Genomic DNA, 16185 nt, shown 5'->3' with positions numbered 1-16185 from the left:
CTTCCTTCTGTTTTATATTTTGGATGTCCACATCTACTTTCAGTTGAAGAAAATTTTCTATGATGAAAAATTTTTAAAAAAGGCTTGTCCACCTACAACTTGGTCCAATACCATTATTTATTTATTTATTTATTTGTTGGTTCAGGGGATTGAACTCATAGGCACTTGACCCTGAGCCACACCCCAGCCCTTTTGTGTATTTTTAGAGACAGGGTCTCACTGGGTTGCTTAGTGCCTCAGTTTTGCTGAGGTTGGCTTTGAACCCGTGATCCTCCTGCTTCAGCCTCCCTGCTGGGCTTGCAGGCATGTGCCACTATGCCTGACTAATCCCATTAATTTTATGGAGGGAATAATAATATAATAATAGTAAAACAGGGGAAGTACCTAGCCAACAAGCCAGGCAGGTCCTACACGCCCTCTTACTCAGGACAAGCAGGGCCGCTATGCTATGCAGGGTGGCAATAAGCACAGTGTCCAGCCTGCTCTGATGGGACAGTGCTCCTGTGACGTCAGCTGCTGAATGTTTGAGTGCCAGCCTTGGAAGAGGTGCTCCTAATCCCCTGTTTAGAGAGGAACTGGGGCACAGAATGGCTAATGTTCCCAGCTTGCCTGACTCTGGGGCCTTAGTCCCTGCCCTCCATGCGTGTCTCCTGGAGATGGGTGTTGATGTCAAACAAAGTCAGTGCCAGAACCCGGCTTCCTGGCCTCTCAGGCCAGGGTCTGTTGAGCCTGCAACTTTATGCTCCCCTCTGGTCCTTGCCACTCTGGTCCCAACCAAGTCTGCAGGTGAGTGGCTGGACTACCTGCCAGCCTTAGGACACACAGTAGACTTCTCTTCCTCCTCCAGCCCCCTTTCTGAGCATGGTGCTTGCTGCTCTGTTTTTCTGGTGAGATGAATGACACCCAATAGATGATGGGAATGAAACTGGTTAAAAAGATTTATGCCAGGGAAGATGCATGGAGGGATTTGGAGAGCCTGCCCCTCAGGTCCTCACACTACGTTCTTTCTTGTTTCTGTTAATCCTGTAAGTAATGGAGGAGAGCTTTGGAGCCTCCACATGGTGAGTCCTGGGAACACTGCTGGGGTCTTCTAGTCTCTGCATGAACCTTGACCCCCGGTTGCTGAGTGCGTCTGGGAGCACTTACGAGTTGTGCACGCTGCAGTTGTAGAAGACAAAGCTGGTGCTGGCGAAGGTCATGCCTGTCTCTTTGGACTTGAGCTGAAGCTGTACGACATGGTGGTCTCCTACAAAACAGAGCCAGCCAAGAAGTCAGGGGGAAAGCAAGGCCATGCCAGAGTTCCACTGGTTGTAAAGTACAGGGGACGGGGACAAGGAGATCCTGCTCCTCTAGGGTCTGTGATTCAGCAAGACCATCCTCCAGACAATCCCAAACAGCTCAGAGAGCTGTCCCAGCCTCTCCTCCCTTTTACACAGTATTGCTTGCTCCCCCAAATATTCATTGCCTGCATGTGCATGTGCATGTGCCCACACACACACAAACAGGTCTTCAAATGTGCATTCGTTCACATGTATTTTGTCCTTGGCAACCTCACAGAATTACAGACACACACTGAGGAGCAACCAGGGAGAAAAAACATGGAGACTCTTAAGAATACTGTCACCAACTGCACATGTGGTTTTGCATGTGTGTGTAAGTGTGTGCACACAAGAGTTCCTTCCCCATCTCTATACAGACAGGCCCAGTTCTGATGCCCCCTCCTCTGGGGGACTCAGGGCTCCATAGGGCGGGAGACATGGGGATCCTCAGCTGGTACCAAAGAGGAGCTGGAGCCCATGTTTAATTCACAGCCCTGACCCCAGGCTCCCACTTCCAGCCTTGTTTTCTGCCTTCCCGGAGAGCCTCATTAATCAATCAGCTCCAAATAAATGTGACAAGCCCAAATGGGAGGGACAACACAGAATCAATTTGCCCAGGCCAGCCTGTCCCTTGCCAGTGCTGAACCTCTGTCCACTCCCATTCTTCCCAGTGCAGCTGGCCACAGACAACAGGAAGCTGGGGGGAGGCAGGGTACCGTGGGAGTGGGAGAGATAATGGTCCAGGGTCAGAGAACCAGGTGTGTGAGCAGAGGGATACAGAGCCAGATGACCACTGCCCACACATGCCAGATCTTGACCAGCTTCCCTCTTCTCCTGTCCCTCCAGGCCAGCCAGAGTGGGCTGAGCTCTGGTATGCTGCGAAGCTGTCCTGGCCTGGCCTCCACCCACCCTGTCTGCAGCTGCTCCTCACCTAGGATGATGCTGACTCTTGGATGCCAACCTGGGGCTGAGCTAAAAGGGCTGCGGCAGCCAATTCCAAGGGCAAAGGAGGGAAATTTCATTCCCTTTACTTACAACACACTCAATCACCCACTTCCTCTGGCCCACCCCTGCCTGTAGGCTCCCTCAATCCCCCCACATCTGTCGTGACTTCTCCCATCCAGGCGGGAGGAAGACAGGCCTGCCACCCAGTTTGGCCTCCTGGGGCTACTCACCATTCTCTGTGATGATCCGGGGCACCTCCTTGGCTGCAGGGGAATAACACTGGATCTGATTGCCTATCACCAGCCCATCCATCTCTGACAGGTCCTCAAAGGTGCAGTTGACGCCAGCTGATAGCTCCGGGACATTGTATGTCTCCAGGACCAGCTGTGAACAGCCAGGCAGGAGGAAAGAGAAGAGGAGAGGGGGGTGGGGAAAGGAAGGGTGTGGAATAAAGGAAGAAAGTGGGTGAGCAAGAAAAAGAGAGACAAAGGAGAGGCCATATTGACATGGAGGTTGGAAAGATCCAGTTTGTTACGAGAGGTGTAGGCAGGTGGCAGAACGACAAGAGAAGAAACCTCATCAGAATCCAAATGGATTTGACCCTAGGAGGTGGGAATGTCGAGGGATTTGTGTGATCAGCGAGCTTCTCTTCCATTATTTCCAGTTTTGGAAAAATGGCAGCACCAGTCACCAAGGACCCAGTGTTAGAGCCCGGAAGCCATCTGTGCCATTTCTCACACATGAAATGAAGATACATTCCCAATATCCTCGGCCATTCTTTAGGGTCAGCTCTGGTCTGATCATTGTCCTTGTCTTTCTACTCATTTGGAGTAAAGCCTCTCCCCCCAATGCTCCTGTCCATGTGCCCTTCTTGGGTCCTTAATGAACCCTTAAATCTCCTACCCTCATCTAAGTTGCTCTTGTCAGCTGGACTTGGCCCAGTTCTCCTCAGGGTCCCCAGGCTCAGGTGCTCTTTGAAGGGGAGAGTTCTTCCCCAGACCCCAACCCCATGGTCCTTACCAGCACGTTGTACTGAGAGACGGAGATGTTGTTGGGGTGGACTGTCAGCCGGACACACTGCTTCATCTCTGAGGCAAACCTACGGGGTTCCCTGGACCGCTCACACCTCTCCTTCCGGGTGCACCTGGAAAGGACATACTAATGGGCTACTGAGGAGATGACCGCTGGGTCCAGGGAGGGGTCCACACTGAGGTCAGGTCTTTCCAGCAGTTCTCAGGATCTGTCCACATTCAAGTGCCTAGAACTGACCATTACATTTCCTTCCTCAAGCCTGGTTCTCTTCCATCATACCCCAATTTGGGGAAGACGGTCACTTCTATCACTATTGCCAAATGCAGAAACTTGACAGTTATCCTAAACAATTCTCATCTCTTCTAAACTCAGGTGAAGAGCGGCACAGTCCTGTCTACTGGCTCTCCCTACTCCTTCTTTTGGCCAAAGAGAGATGGAAGCTGTCAGGAGCTTTTACAGGACAGGAGAGAGGGTTTAGTGGGAAACAGAGTAGCCAGAGTTGGCGCATCCACACCGGGAAGGGATATGGGCAGGCAGCATCTGTCTCAAGAGCAGAAGAGTGTGATGAGGAGGCAAGGGAGCCCAGGGATAACTGAGTGGCTCTTGGGGTAACTCTTGGCCCTGAGAAAAACCAGTGCTCCCAGCTATGAGGAAAGAAAACACCCTCAACCACAGCACGAGAGCAGCCTGCGGTGAAGAGTCTTAGAGGAGAAACACCCTAAGGGAAGCCATGGATGAACTAAAGCTTTCCTCCAAGGATGAGGAGGAAAGGGGAGACACAGAGACAAAGAGGACCTTCGAGCAGGTTGGATGTGCAATGCAAAGTGAAAGCATCCCTGAAGGATGCAGCCATGACTTGAGTTAATAAGTGCTTACTCGGTTCCATTCTATGCCATTTAAGTCTGTGACCATACCATGACAAACCCACTTCAGAGATCAGGAAACTGCAGAAGAGGGTAGTAAGTAACTTACCAGGTGACCAGCTAATCAGATGAACTCTGAACCTCTGCTCCAGCTTCCGGAAGCTTCTAGACTGAGAAGTGGGAGATGGTCCCCCTGCTGCAGACTATATTTATGTTCCTTGTCATCCTGATGACCCTATCATGTCCTGAGGACAGTTTCAACCTTTCTCCTCCATCTTTTTCTCTAGATGAATGGCTGTTTCTGCCTCCTCCTGCAAAGCACTTTGAATATCACTGCCACTTGTTGGACAAAGCTGAGTTCTCCAGGAGGCTTCCAAGAGACTCCAACCCAGGAGGGAAAGGTCAGATGTGACTGCTCATGCCTGTGGCCCTCCGGGGCTGCTCCAACAGACTGATGGCAACGAGCTTGTCTGCCTCCAAGTCTTGGAAGTTAATTTGCCAGGCCAACTGTTCTGCCAGGACTCCATTACCTTCCGCCATTAAGCTAATGTCCGGGGCTTTTCCAGAGTGTCTGTACTGACATGGCTATTAATAGTCTTATTACTCCCATTAAGAGCAGAACCAGAGAACTGGTACGGGCTTAAATTATTCACTGACTCCCCAACTTTGAAGTTCCTATTTTCAAGAGCAATCAGTAGGTCTGAAAAAAAAATGCCTTTGATTAAATTATGGAGAGGAGGAAAAAAAAATGAAGCTGTTTCTTGGCCAAACATCACCTGGAGTTATCAAATAAAGATTCAGATGGTAAAAGAGAAGACTCCATCTTTCTTTCAGGGTGGGGGTGTGCAAAGATGTCTGGTTGGGGATCTTAGGAGAAGTCTGACCAGCATTGTTTGCTGCTTGCAAAGTTCTTGGGGCTGCATCCTGTCTCCGCCCCTGAGGCCCTCACCTAAGTACTCAGCAACTCTCCCAAATATAAGAAAGCCATGTGTAGTTTAGAGTTTCAAACATCCCAACTAGCTGTCATCTTGGCAAATTGCTTAACTTCTTGCTGCCAGTCTTCTCATCTATAAAACAGAGTCAAAATTGTACCTAATAGGATTTTTTTTAAGGATTAAATGAGATTATGTTCTAAGCATTTAGAACAGGGCAGCGTTCAAAGTGAGTCCTCAATAAACATTCGCTAGTGTACATTAGCCCATCTCTTCTCTGCCTTCCCCACTCCAACCCTCCCGACTACAGCTGAAGCAGAAGCACTCATCTTGCAGACTGGTCCCCGAGGCAAATTAGAGAGAGAAGAAAGCAGGGATGAGGCAGTCTTCCTCCCAATGAGGGAGGAGGGCATCCAGGGACAAAGTGGTATGGATTGTAGCTTTGTTTTCTTAATAGCTGTCAAAGTGTATTGAGAACTCGGCTCTCTTGGTGGAAAGTCAGGTTTAAGGTCAGAGACAGGGATGTTTTGACATTTCTACTATCCTTCAGGGCCCGGGAGGGTGGAGGCTGCCATGTCCAAAAGCACAGACAATTGACCTTAAATGTGATAGGATAATGGAGGGGAAGAATGCGTTCCTCCCGATGCCTTATGGGGTCTGTCAAGGTAATGGCCTTTTGCTCTTCTTCTAGGACTGTGATTTCCCATTAGCTCAGGCCAGAACTGAGAAACAGGCAAAGGGTTAATTCATGACCCCAGGAGGGGCGCTGAGACGTTTCCTTTCAAGGGGCTGCAGGAACTTCTGAAATCAAGTCCCTCAGTTCTGCTGTAGGGTCAGCCTTGAGGAAGGAAGGACACTCTTGCTTCATCCATGTCCCAGGTAGGAAAACGGGGGCATCAATGGTCTAAGAAAATATATGCTGCATGACTTGGAGTTTTCAGAAATTGGTCTCTTCCGCCATCACTGTTAACCCTGCCCCAACCTCAGACCTGCAGGAGGAAGCAGGCCCACAGAGACACACCAGGGCCAGAGTTGGCGTTCTTTCCTGCTGAATTCTTTCTTCCCTTCCTCATTCCTTCCTTCCCCCGGCGGCCCCTCCAGCCCCGGTTCAGAGGTACTAACAGCCCTGGAGGAGAAAGGCCCTGGGCCCCTGGAAGGGGTGATTATTCAAGTCAGTGGTTCCAATGAGATTATCCTCTCTAATGAAGCAGCTACCTCCGCCCTCCCCTAAGCCTGAACTTTCACTGCTGGAGAATTCCCAGCCAAGTGGAAAATTAGAAGAGAGAGGAATGGAGAAAGGAAGAGAGTGAGGGAGAGGGAGAGAAGGGGTGATTAAGTCCAGGAGAAATTAATTCCTAAATACAGAGATGGAAATATTAACACCCAGTGCTGCTGGCCAGGCAAACAAATTTCAATATGGAAGTGGGCTATCTGGGAGGCCAGCCTGGGTGGGCCTCCACGCTGGGAGGCCCTCACTGGTGCATCTCCCCAGGCCCACCAGTGTGGACCTGCTGGGCTTGGATATCAGGACTTGCTCCTTCTTCACAGATGATCCCCAGTTCCCAGGGCTTCACAGGTGCCATGGCCTGAGCTTCAAGTGCACCAGTTCGGTCATCTGTGCTTACAATGTAAGGAAACAGAAAAAGAAAGGGGACGTGGGGAGGGTCCTTCCCAAATGGACATGATGGACAAGTGAAGAGGGTTTGGAATGCCTGCTCAGCAGGAGATCATGGGAGACTCTTCAGTCATTGGCATCTCATCTGGAGCCCCTGGAAAGGGGAAAGACTGGTTTCCTAAATGTTGCCCTTGCCCTCTTCAGGAATGCCCATAGAGAAGGGCAGGTGCATCTGTGGCTTGGAGGAAGGTGGACTAGATAGCACAGGGAACCCTTCTAGGGAGATGGATGTGAAAGAGGGTCCTTTTATGAAGGATGTGGACCAGGTGAGTCCTTTCAAAGTCAGAATTCTAAAATCCAGTGACGGACCCCAGGATCGCATGGAATTCTGCGTTGTTAACTTGTTCCACTAAATACTGAGGATAAATCCCAACCCAGGAAGACTGAGGCAATGCTTTAATTTTCCTTCTACCACCAGCTGCTGGTGACTGAACCCACCAGCCCTTGGCCATTGCTGCAGATCCAAACTCAGCCTGAGCCACCACTGCTATTGGATTCATCCAGGCCTCCTGCAGGAGGAGAGCTCAGGACTCAACAGGAACCAGAAGCTGCAGGGGCTAAGTGGAGGCCATTCTGGGCTCAGGTAGCAACCAAGTGGTCCTGCCCCAACTCTATCAGCTCTACTGGTCGGCTGGCTGCCTGTGTCAAGAAGCCATGCTCTGCCCTGGGGTCCAGGGTGGGTTCTTGCCTTGGCTACCTCTCAGCCTTCAGTCAAGAAACACACACACCCGCCCCACAACCAGCATCCTACACTGGGCCACATAGTGTGGAGCAGTTACAGCAAAAATTGCTTCCCTGCACCAAGCCTGGTGACGTTAATGGACCAGACTGTTGGATAAAGTGCAGGTGAAGCAGATCAGAATCAATCAGAGTAATTGTTAGAAAGTGTCTCAAGTAATAGGCACATCCTCTCCCTTACTTTGTGCACTAGAAGGAGAATGGATTAGCAGGGAGGCACCCTGGCCTTCTCCTCCTTCTCTTTGCCTCCTTCTCCTCCCTTCCTCTCCTCTAACTCTCCCTACTCCTGCGCCACTCCCCACCTCTCCCATCCTAACCTCTCCTGAACCATACGAGAAATAAACTGTCCACACTGTGCTCCCTACTGACCAGAGAAGAGGGAAACGACCCCATTCGCCTTCTCTTTGGGTAACCACTCAGTATATTAGCATCCTGGCTAATCCATTCTCTTTCTAATCCACACAGTACCGAAGAGGATGTGCTTATTACTGGAGACACTTTCTAATAGTTACTCATCCGCTCTGCAGGATGTCCACAGGGAGTCAAGGCTTAGGGAAGGGGGATTACTCAAAGTGCAAGTGGACCGTGGGACTTTTCCAATTCATATGAGAAGATGGCACTTTTGATTTACCATCTTTTAGTATCTTCGGGATCAGAGGCTAACAACTTTGAGCATAACGTCAGGAAAGAACACTGTCATGGTTTAGATAGGAGGCATCCCTCAAAGTCTCACGTGTGACACAAGGTAAGATGCCTTAGAGGTGAAATGATTGGATTTTGAGAGCCTTAACCTAATCAGTGCATTAATCCACTGATTGGGATTAACTGGGCGGTAACTGTAGGCAGGTAGGGGGTAGAGAGGAGGTGGATTTCCAGAGAGGAGTCAATGGGGTTTATATTTTTTCCACGTTGATGAGAGCTCTCTGCTTCCTGGTTCCATGTCCTGAGCTGCTTTCCTCTGCCACACACTTCTGCTATGATGTTCAGCCCCATGAAGCACCCAAAGCAATGCAGTCGGCCATCTATGGACTGAGACCTCTGAAACCATGAGCCTCAAATAAACTTTTCCTCTTCTATATCATTCTCAGGACCCTTGGCCACAGAGGCTACAACGACATTGTGTAGACTGTAAAGAGTAGACTATGGTGAAGTGACACTAACCATTCCTCATGACTGTGTAGGTCTGGTGTCACTAGCCCTAGGAGAGACCGTTGGCTTAGCAGACTAGCATTCCGAAGCCTTTGAATATGGATGAAGAAAATGAGAAATAAAACAGGGCTGGGGATGTGCTAAGGAGAAGCAAGGAAGGACATGCCTTTTAGAATCAGCTTGGTTTTCCTTAAGAGGATGGTCAGCAGTGGTTTATGGGATTAGCCACCCGTTTTGCACTTTCCCGGATGGCTGGCGGGCAGGCTGCCTGAATGGCATGATTGGTTGAAGTTGCCCAAGGGGAGAGAGGCTTTCTGACAGTGGTTGGTCCCAGCCATCCAGCCACCCCACTCTGGAGAGGAAGGGACTGTGAAGGAGGATCTGGATTCCAAACTGCGGCCTGGACTGACATGGGCAGGACTTCTGCTTCAGGCAGGAGCGCCTGCTGTGTTCTGGGGAACCCGGGGGCTTCCTGCGCCTCCCTCCCTTAGTACGGTGCAGAGCTGTAAGACGGCTCTTCTCTGTTCAGAGCTAAGGAAGCTGAATCCAGGTTGTGTCTGTTCCCAGACAGGTGCTGAGGTTTAACCCCTTCCTTCTGCCCTGGGCAGTGGTGCCTTCCTCTCGGCTCACTCCCGTCTTGGCAGAGACTAGATAAAGAAGAAGATCTGAGTCCTGGGAAGAAACTGGTGCCAACCCACCCAGGGGAGGGCATTCTTCCAACAGACGAGATCTGGAAGGAGGTGGGTCCTCAGGGGCAGAGAGGGTTCATAAGAGCTGACCTTATCTTCCTGTCACAACTTGGGTTACTTGAGCCTCCCTAGAGTGACGCTGATGACTCTTCCTAGGAAAGGTACCGCCTGGTCCAATCGATGCGGCTGGGTCTGCCGGGCGGGCAGGATCCCGTTACCTGCTCAGACTGAGATAGGCTTCTTGGCCTGGGCATGGAGCCAAGGGTAAGATGGGGAGGGGGCTGCGGACCTGCCAAGCCTGGTCCCTGGAGGGAATGTTCCAGGTCCAGCACAGGAGACAGCTGGGGGGGGGCAGACCCAGATGTGGGCTTTCTTTTACCCCCACCCACATCAAAAGAGGTTGGCTCCACACGGGACCCCCGTGTGTGTGGGGGGGTGCCCTGGGAATAGTGGCTCAAGTCTCAGCAAATAAATACCTAGCTTTGTTGAGCTGTCATTGCCATTAGAAAGGGCAAGCCTGTAGGCTGGGGTCAGGGACTGCAGAAGAGGGCAGCAAAGGTGACCCTCTTCACCACCAGCCTTGCAAATAGAGCTTTGCAATAATTGAGAGGGAATAACAGGAGGGAGGATTTAAATTACAGGAACATTTCTTCAACATGTTCTGTCTGCAACCCTCCCGTGACCTCTCCAGTACAAAAGCCCATTCAGCCACCTGGGCCACCTGTTCCCAGAGGCCCCACCCTCAGGCTCTCAGTCTTCTTTCCCCCTGTCTCCCTTCTCTTTCTTTCTCTCCAGCACTCTCCCTCTCTTCCTTGCTTGCTCTGCCTCTGTCTCTTACACACACACACACACACACACACACACACACACACCCCATCTGTTGTCCTGTTCTTCCCACCAGGCTACCACCTCCTTGCTCCCCATGACCATAGGGAAACTTGGCAAAAGCCACTAGGGAAAGGGAGTTACCTTGACAGCTCAAGGAACCTGTTCATCTATTCTCTGTCCTAGTCTTCCTGAAGGTCAGCTTTGCTGGGGACACTCAGCAAGAGACAAGGTCACCTAGCACCAGGTCTTCCTATGATGGAAGCTTAACAAATATCATGGATTCTAGTACAGGATGCAGCCTCCACTCTGTGACTGGATTAGAGGTTGGTTCCCAAGAAACTTCAGGGCATAGGTGATCTAATGTCACCACCTTTGTATCTTGAGTCTGGCACGGAGGGAGGGGCAGATCTAGGCACCAGAGTGTGTGTGTGTTGGACCCGGAACTCCAGGGAGCAAGAACACCTTCCACACTGTTCCCTTTCTGGTCCGCAGGGCTCCTCGTCTTGATGATCCTGCTTGTCCCCAGCCTTCTCCTTCTCCTGCCTGTCGACTTCCTCATCATCTCTCTCAGCCATGCACATCTAGGTTGTACCCCCCCCCAAAACGGAGAGCAGGGCAGACCAGGAGAAGCAATGTCTGAGGAGCAGGAGAGAACTTTCTGGAGGAAGGAAATGCTCTAGATCTGGGTGACCTGGGTGTTCGCATGTGTTCCAGCTTGGGATCTGTGCACCTTATCCTGTAAAAACTTAAAATTCTATCTTGATTGAAAACATCTCAGAAGACCCAGGGACCTTCTTGGTGGCTGATTCTTGGAGGGTGAAGTATGGACTTACTAACGTCTTGGTGGGCAGGCGCCTGGGCCTGAGGGGGCTCTAGAGCTGTGTCCTCCCCAGGGAGTTGGGGCCCCACACCATTGTCTCCCCTCACCAGGTGATTCACTTAACCAGCAGGTTCAAGGTTACACAGAACACCGCCCTGCCCTGGCAGAGCACCTTGGATGTTCACAACTGCTTTCATTACCTCCTTTTATCCTCCAGCCACCACCATGAGAAACACTGTGCTCCATCTTTGGAGGGTGCTGAGTTTTTTGGTGAGTTATGGTCAATCCTCATTATTTATGGATTCCATATTTGCAAATTCAGCTCATCATTAGCATTCATTTGTGACCCCAAAACAAATACTAGTGGCACTTTTGAGCTCCTTATGGACATGCATGGACTGGCTGAAGAATTGAGCCACCTGATGTATGTGCTCCCAGTTGAGGCTGGACAGGGTGAGGCTCTGCCTTCTATCCCAGCCTTCACATTATACAGCAGTGTCCATTGAGGTTTATTTAGTGCTACGTTTTTCAAGTTTTGTGCTTTTTTTTTTTTTTTTTGGCGACTTCACTGTTTAAAATGGCCTAAGTGCTGTGCTGAAGTGCTGTCTAGTGTTTCTAAGCACATGAAGGCCATGGTGTGACTTATGAAGGAAAGGCACTTGTTAGATGAACTTCATTCAGCTAGGAATTTACGATGCTGTTGGTCAGAAGTTCAATGTTAATGAATCAATGCTGCATATTAAGTCAGCTGTCTCTAAACAGAAACACACATAAAACAAAGTTATGCGTTCATCCATTGATGAAGATGTTGTGACTGGGGGCTTCCGGGAAACCCAAGCCTGTATTCCTTGTCAGAGCAATGATGTCATATTTGCTACTCCAGATTCCCAGAACTTGATAGGACACAGCGACTGCATACAATGGGGATCTACTATAGTAGCTTAAAGCCCCCCAAATTTTCAAGGTGTGAGAACTAGAACGGCCACCCCAGGAATCTTTCCAGAGCACCCCATCCCTTTCACTTGCTGGCTCCTACTGTGGCTCCTGGGCGAGGAGGGGCCCTGGAAGCAGCAGCTCAGGGCTGGGTACCCCCTGAAGAGAAGACCCTTGTGCAGCCTGATTCTCTGTGAGCCTGACTTCCTAAGGGCTAGCGCTTAGGCTTGCCAGGTGCCACCTTCAGGATAAGACACAATGCCAGGCTAGAGAGTAAGACACAATGCCAGGTGAGCAGAACCCAGCAGAGGAAGGAGCTTGACACTGTGTCACCCTCAGGAAGAGAATCATGCCGTGAAAGGAGAGCCATCTGGAAAATCACCGGAGCAAACCAAAGTCAAAGAGAGAGGGAGCTTGGGCTCTCACACCTTCCCCAGCCCCTCAAGCTCCCTGTCCCACCCCACCGGACATTTCACAAGGCTCCATGGCCACCCAGCATGTTCACCTACAAGGTCTCCAGCCATTCAGTAAGTCAAACATCACCATCTCCAGTTCACGGGCCAGGAGAATGGATGCCAGGGTGTGGGAATTTGGATTTGGTGGTGGACCTCAGTGCCTATAGAGCTGCTGGCCCTGGTGTAGCCTGATGGCCTCCTTCACAGACAGCCCCTACTCTTCTTTGTCTCAGTTCACCCCTGTTTTCTGCCACTTGACAGGAGTCAGTAGTGTGGGACAGGCGAGGAAACAAAGGCCGCACAGGAAGGAATGTCTGGTACCTTCTGCTCTCACTCCTGCTGAGAGGGATGGGAGGTGGAGTATTTGTAGTCTCTCTGCCACTTTCTCAGAGCCTACGACCACGTGGTGCTCTTTGGGTCCAGTGCCATGTGGGCTGGGGCGGCACTGTGGCAGACACTGACGTGGAACCGTGGGACTGCAGTATTGGAGAGGAGCCTGTTCTTTGGAATGCCTTTGACTGGTGCCTGTCCCATGTGGGGAGCAGCTGATCCACCTCAAAAGCCAGGTGGCTTCAAGCCGCTCAGTAAAGCAATGGGTTGGAACCCAAGTCATTCCCCAGAGGCCTCCCTGTGTGGGATGGAGAACATACTCTGCCTGCCCCTGGCAAAGTGCATCTAGGGAGCTCTCCCGGGTGGGTCGGAGCCCACCTGCATACTGAGTGCAGTCTTGCCAGCCTCTTTCCATGGGTCTCTCCTAGACTCCCCCCCTCTGTTACCAGGTAACCTTGGAGTACCCTGCCTGCAGCCCTTGATCTGTCCCTGACTTCCGTAGGCCTCAGGGTAGCTCAGTGGTCTCCATGGTTTCCTAACACAACACACCTAAGGGATTTCAGACCTTTCCTCATGGAACACAAGGCCTCACTGTGCCAGAGACTGGCACTCAGAGATGGGGAAGGTGTCTGTTCCCTTAGAGAACTTGTGTTAGAATCTGGGAGTGCATTTCTAACTTTCAAAATTTAAGGGGGTGTTCCTCCTTAAGGCAGATGGAGACAACAAAGTGAGAGATTCTCCACTTTTTCACGGTGACCGGTAAATGTCACTGGTTACCTACAGTTCCAGTGTCAGTGGGAAGACTAAAGTCTTCTCCTTCACTTATAATATTTGTGTCCAACTCAGAAAGTGTGAAACTTTGGGTGTTGATCTAAAGCACCAACAGCTGGACTGGGGCCAATCGCTGTTGGGGGGGGGGGGTGTCCAGCTACGGCTGTTTCTCTAGGTAGTGATGTCAAGGGTCTGGATCCCCAGAAAGACCTCCAGCTCTCTGTCTCTGCTAGTTCTGGGTGTGGTACGTCCCACCTATAATATTACTGCCTCCTCTCCACTTCTAGAATTGGAGCCAGAACAGAAGGAAGCACCTAGGGGCTGGGGGTGCAGCTCGGCGGTGGGGGGCTTGCCTGGCAGGCACAGGCCCTGGGTTCCATCCCCAGCACCAAAATAACTAAAGTAAAGTAAAACAGTTCTACATGATCTCAATGTAGCTGGTGAGGCCTAACTCGCCCAATCCTAAATTCATTAAAAAAAATAAAATACAAAAGGAAGCACTAGGGTAGGTGCCAGCCCTTGGGCCAGGCTTCAGTGGCCCAATGACTGCAGTCCAAGTGCATCGCCAGCCAGTTAGTTAAGGGATGTTATGACAGCAGAGAAAGGGCCCTGGGTGCTAAAACTTGAACAACACGCTCAAGTGCCAGAAAATTCTGTGAAGATATCAAGATCATGTTGAGTGGATGCAGAACCACCTGACGGACAGCATGTACCCTGCACAGGACTTGGTGGTCCTTGTGAACTTGAGGAAAATGGCCCTATGCCTTTGTCCTGGGATTCAGTCCTGGGAAGTCAGCCTCCAGACGGATCATTCAGGGAAGTCCAGGGACCTCCCGTCCTCTGGCCCTCCAGGGTGCAGTTACCCAGTGTGCCATTCATAGCCCTACCTGTCATCATCCCCATACCGCCGTTTCTCTATAGTTCTTATGAGAATTGGAGAATTTTAAGTGAAGCCAGAAAGAACAAATAAAGGGAGATAAAGTTTGCAAAGCATGCAAGAAAGAAAAGAGCGTGACGATGGAGTAGAGGAGGAGGAAGGGAATGCCTGGAAGGAAGTGGGAGGCAGGAGGAAGGGGCTGCAGTACTCACGTGTTGTGGAGCACACACCAGCCGCAGTGGGGATCACCGGAGCCAAGGCAATCCCCGCAGCTCCGATACTGACCGCAGGACTCCACAGGAACTCTGGTGAGCTAGGACAGCACGACAGGGAGAAAGTGGTCAACATGTGCAGAGCGTCCAGTGGTCCACTAGAAGGGGTGCTATTCTAACATCACTGCATTAGTTAAAACACTATAGGACCATAAAGGTGCCTAGAGACCCAGAAGCAAAGGGATTCTGAGTGATCCTGTTGGATCAGGTGGTCACATGGTATCCAGGAGACCACCACGTACCACGGCCTTAAACGTCTCGAGGAATACAGACTCCACAGAGTTCACAACAAAAATTGCCATAACAGAGACTTACGTAATGCATATTTAATTTTCCTACTAGTGAAACAACAAACGGAAATCTCTGTGAACATTCAATCTGTCACATATTTGCTTCCATCAGTGTGATAAACCTAAATGTTTATTCTCCATCGTTTGCTTCACATTTGACAGAGTGTCAGGAAACACTCTCTTCCCAGCCCCTCCTGCAGGTCTCAGTATTTTCTAGTTCCAGAGAGCACCTTACCCAGACCAGGTTCTGCCTCTCTTTCTCCTGGCCTTTTAACAGCACCCTCCCCTACCACCTTCCATGCTGTGGCTATTCCTGGCCCACTCTTTCTTTCCCACACTGTTGGCCAAATGGTCTGCAAGGTTTTCAATGTGGTGCTTTCAACAGCTGCTCTTTCTCCTCCCGCTCACACCCCTATAAAATCATTGCATGAGCTTTCACCGGCAGCTTTTTTTTTAAAGAGAGAGAATTTTTTAATACTTGTTTTTCAGTGAACACAACATCTTCATTTTATGTGATGCTGAGGATAGAACCCAGCGCCCCGCCCATGCCAGAGAGCGTGTTACCGCTGGAGCCACATCCCCAGCCCGTCACCAGCAGCTTTTTAATGCAAAATATTCTGCTTAACGTTTTTGCTTAGCCTGAATGCTTCCATTTCCTGGGTGCTCTCAACTATCCTTTGAATGTCATTTTTTCCCCCCTAGTATAATTTTGCCCTTGTGTGTCTTTACATGAGTTTTGTTTTTAGAGCCTTGCTCTTTATTCTCCAAATTTTTTCCAATTTCTTATTTGTAAAAATTTTCTCTCTCTCTTTTTTTTTAAATCATCATTTTCTATTTGGGATCTATCTATCTATCTATCTATCTATCTATCTATCTATCTATCTATCTATCTCAGGGGAAGATTCCCTGCTTCTCCTCCGGCTTGAGCTAGGAGCGTGTGCCATAGCTGTCATTTGTAGTTCCTAGCCGTGGGACAGTGAACAGAGAAAACTGTAAGGCGTGCTGACCTGGCTGAGCCCTCTCTGCTCGGGAGTGAACACGGAGGCTGTGTTTACCCTGCTGTTTCATAGGCATCCGCCTCTGTAAAATTACGTGCTCTTGGCAGGGGCCACTTGTAACTCACACGCAGGCAAACTGGCACCAGAGCCCGCTCAATTAGTCTCGAGACTCTCTTGTGGAATTAATTAATAATTAATTCCAAGTCCCACACAATCTCTTTTCCTTTAATTTCCTTATTCCCTTTACATTTCTTTGTTCTCCAAAATAC

At 50.3% G+C, this 16185-nt stretch overlaps 1 protein-coding gene across 1 annotated transcript in view; it reads right to left on the bottom strand.

The window, feature by feature from the left end:
- Plxna4 (plexin A4) overlaps positions 1-16185 on the bottom strand; it is a 431475-nt gene that overhangs the window by 83529 nt on the left and 331761 nt on the right. The window contains exons 5-8 of the mRNA XM_026392811.2: positions 14569-14669; positions 3285-3408; positions 2495-2648; positions 1147-1246 (exon numbers count right to left, since the gene is read on the bottom strand). Of these exons, the coding sequence (XP_026248596.2) occupies positions 1147-1246; positions 2495-2648; positions 3285-3408; positions 14569-14669 (479 nt within the window). The remainder of the gene's footprint in view (positions 1-1146; positions 1247-2494; positions 2649-3284; positions 3409-14568; positions 14670-16185) is intronic.

This window comes from Urocitellus parryii, chromosome 3 (genome assembly GCF_045843805.1).
Source record: "Urocitellus parryii isolate mUroPar1 chromosome 3, mUroPar1.hap1, whole genome shotgun sequence".
Taxonomy (NCBI): domain Eukaryota; kingdom Metazoa; phylum Chordata; class Mammalia; order Rodentia; family Sciuridae; genus Urocitellus; species Urocitellus parryii.
Note: the sequence above shows the minus strand (reverse complement) of the source record. Positions and strands in the feature narration are given on the sequence as shown.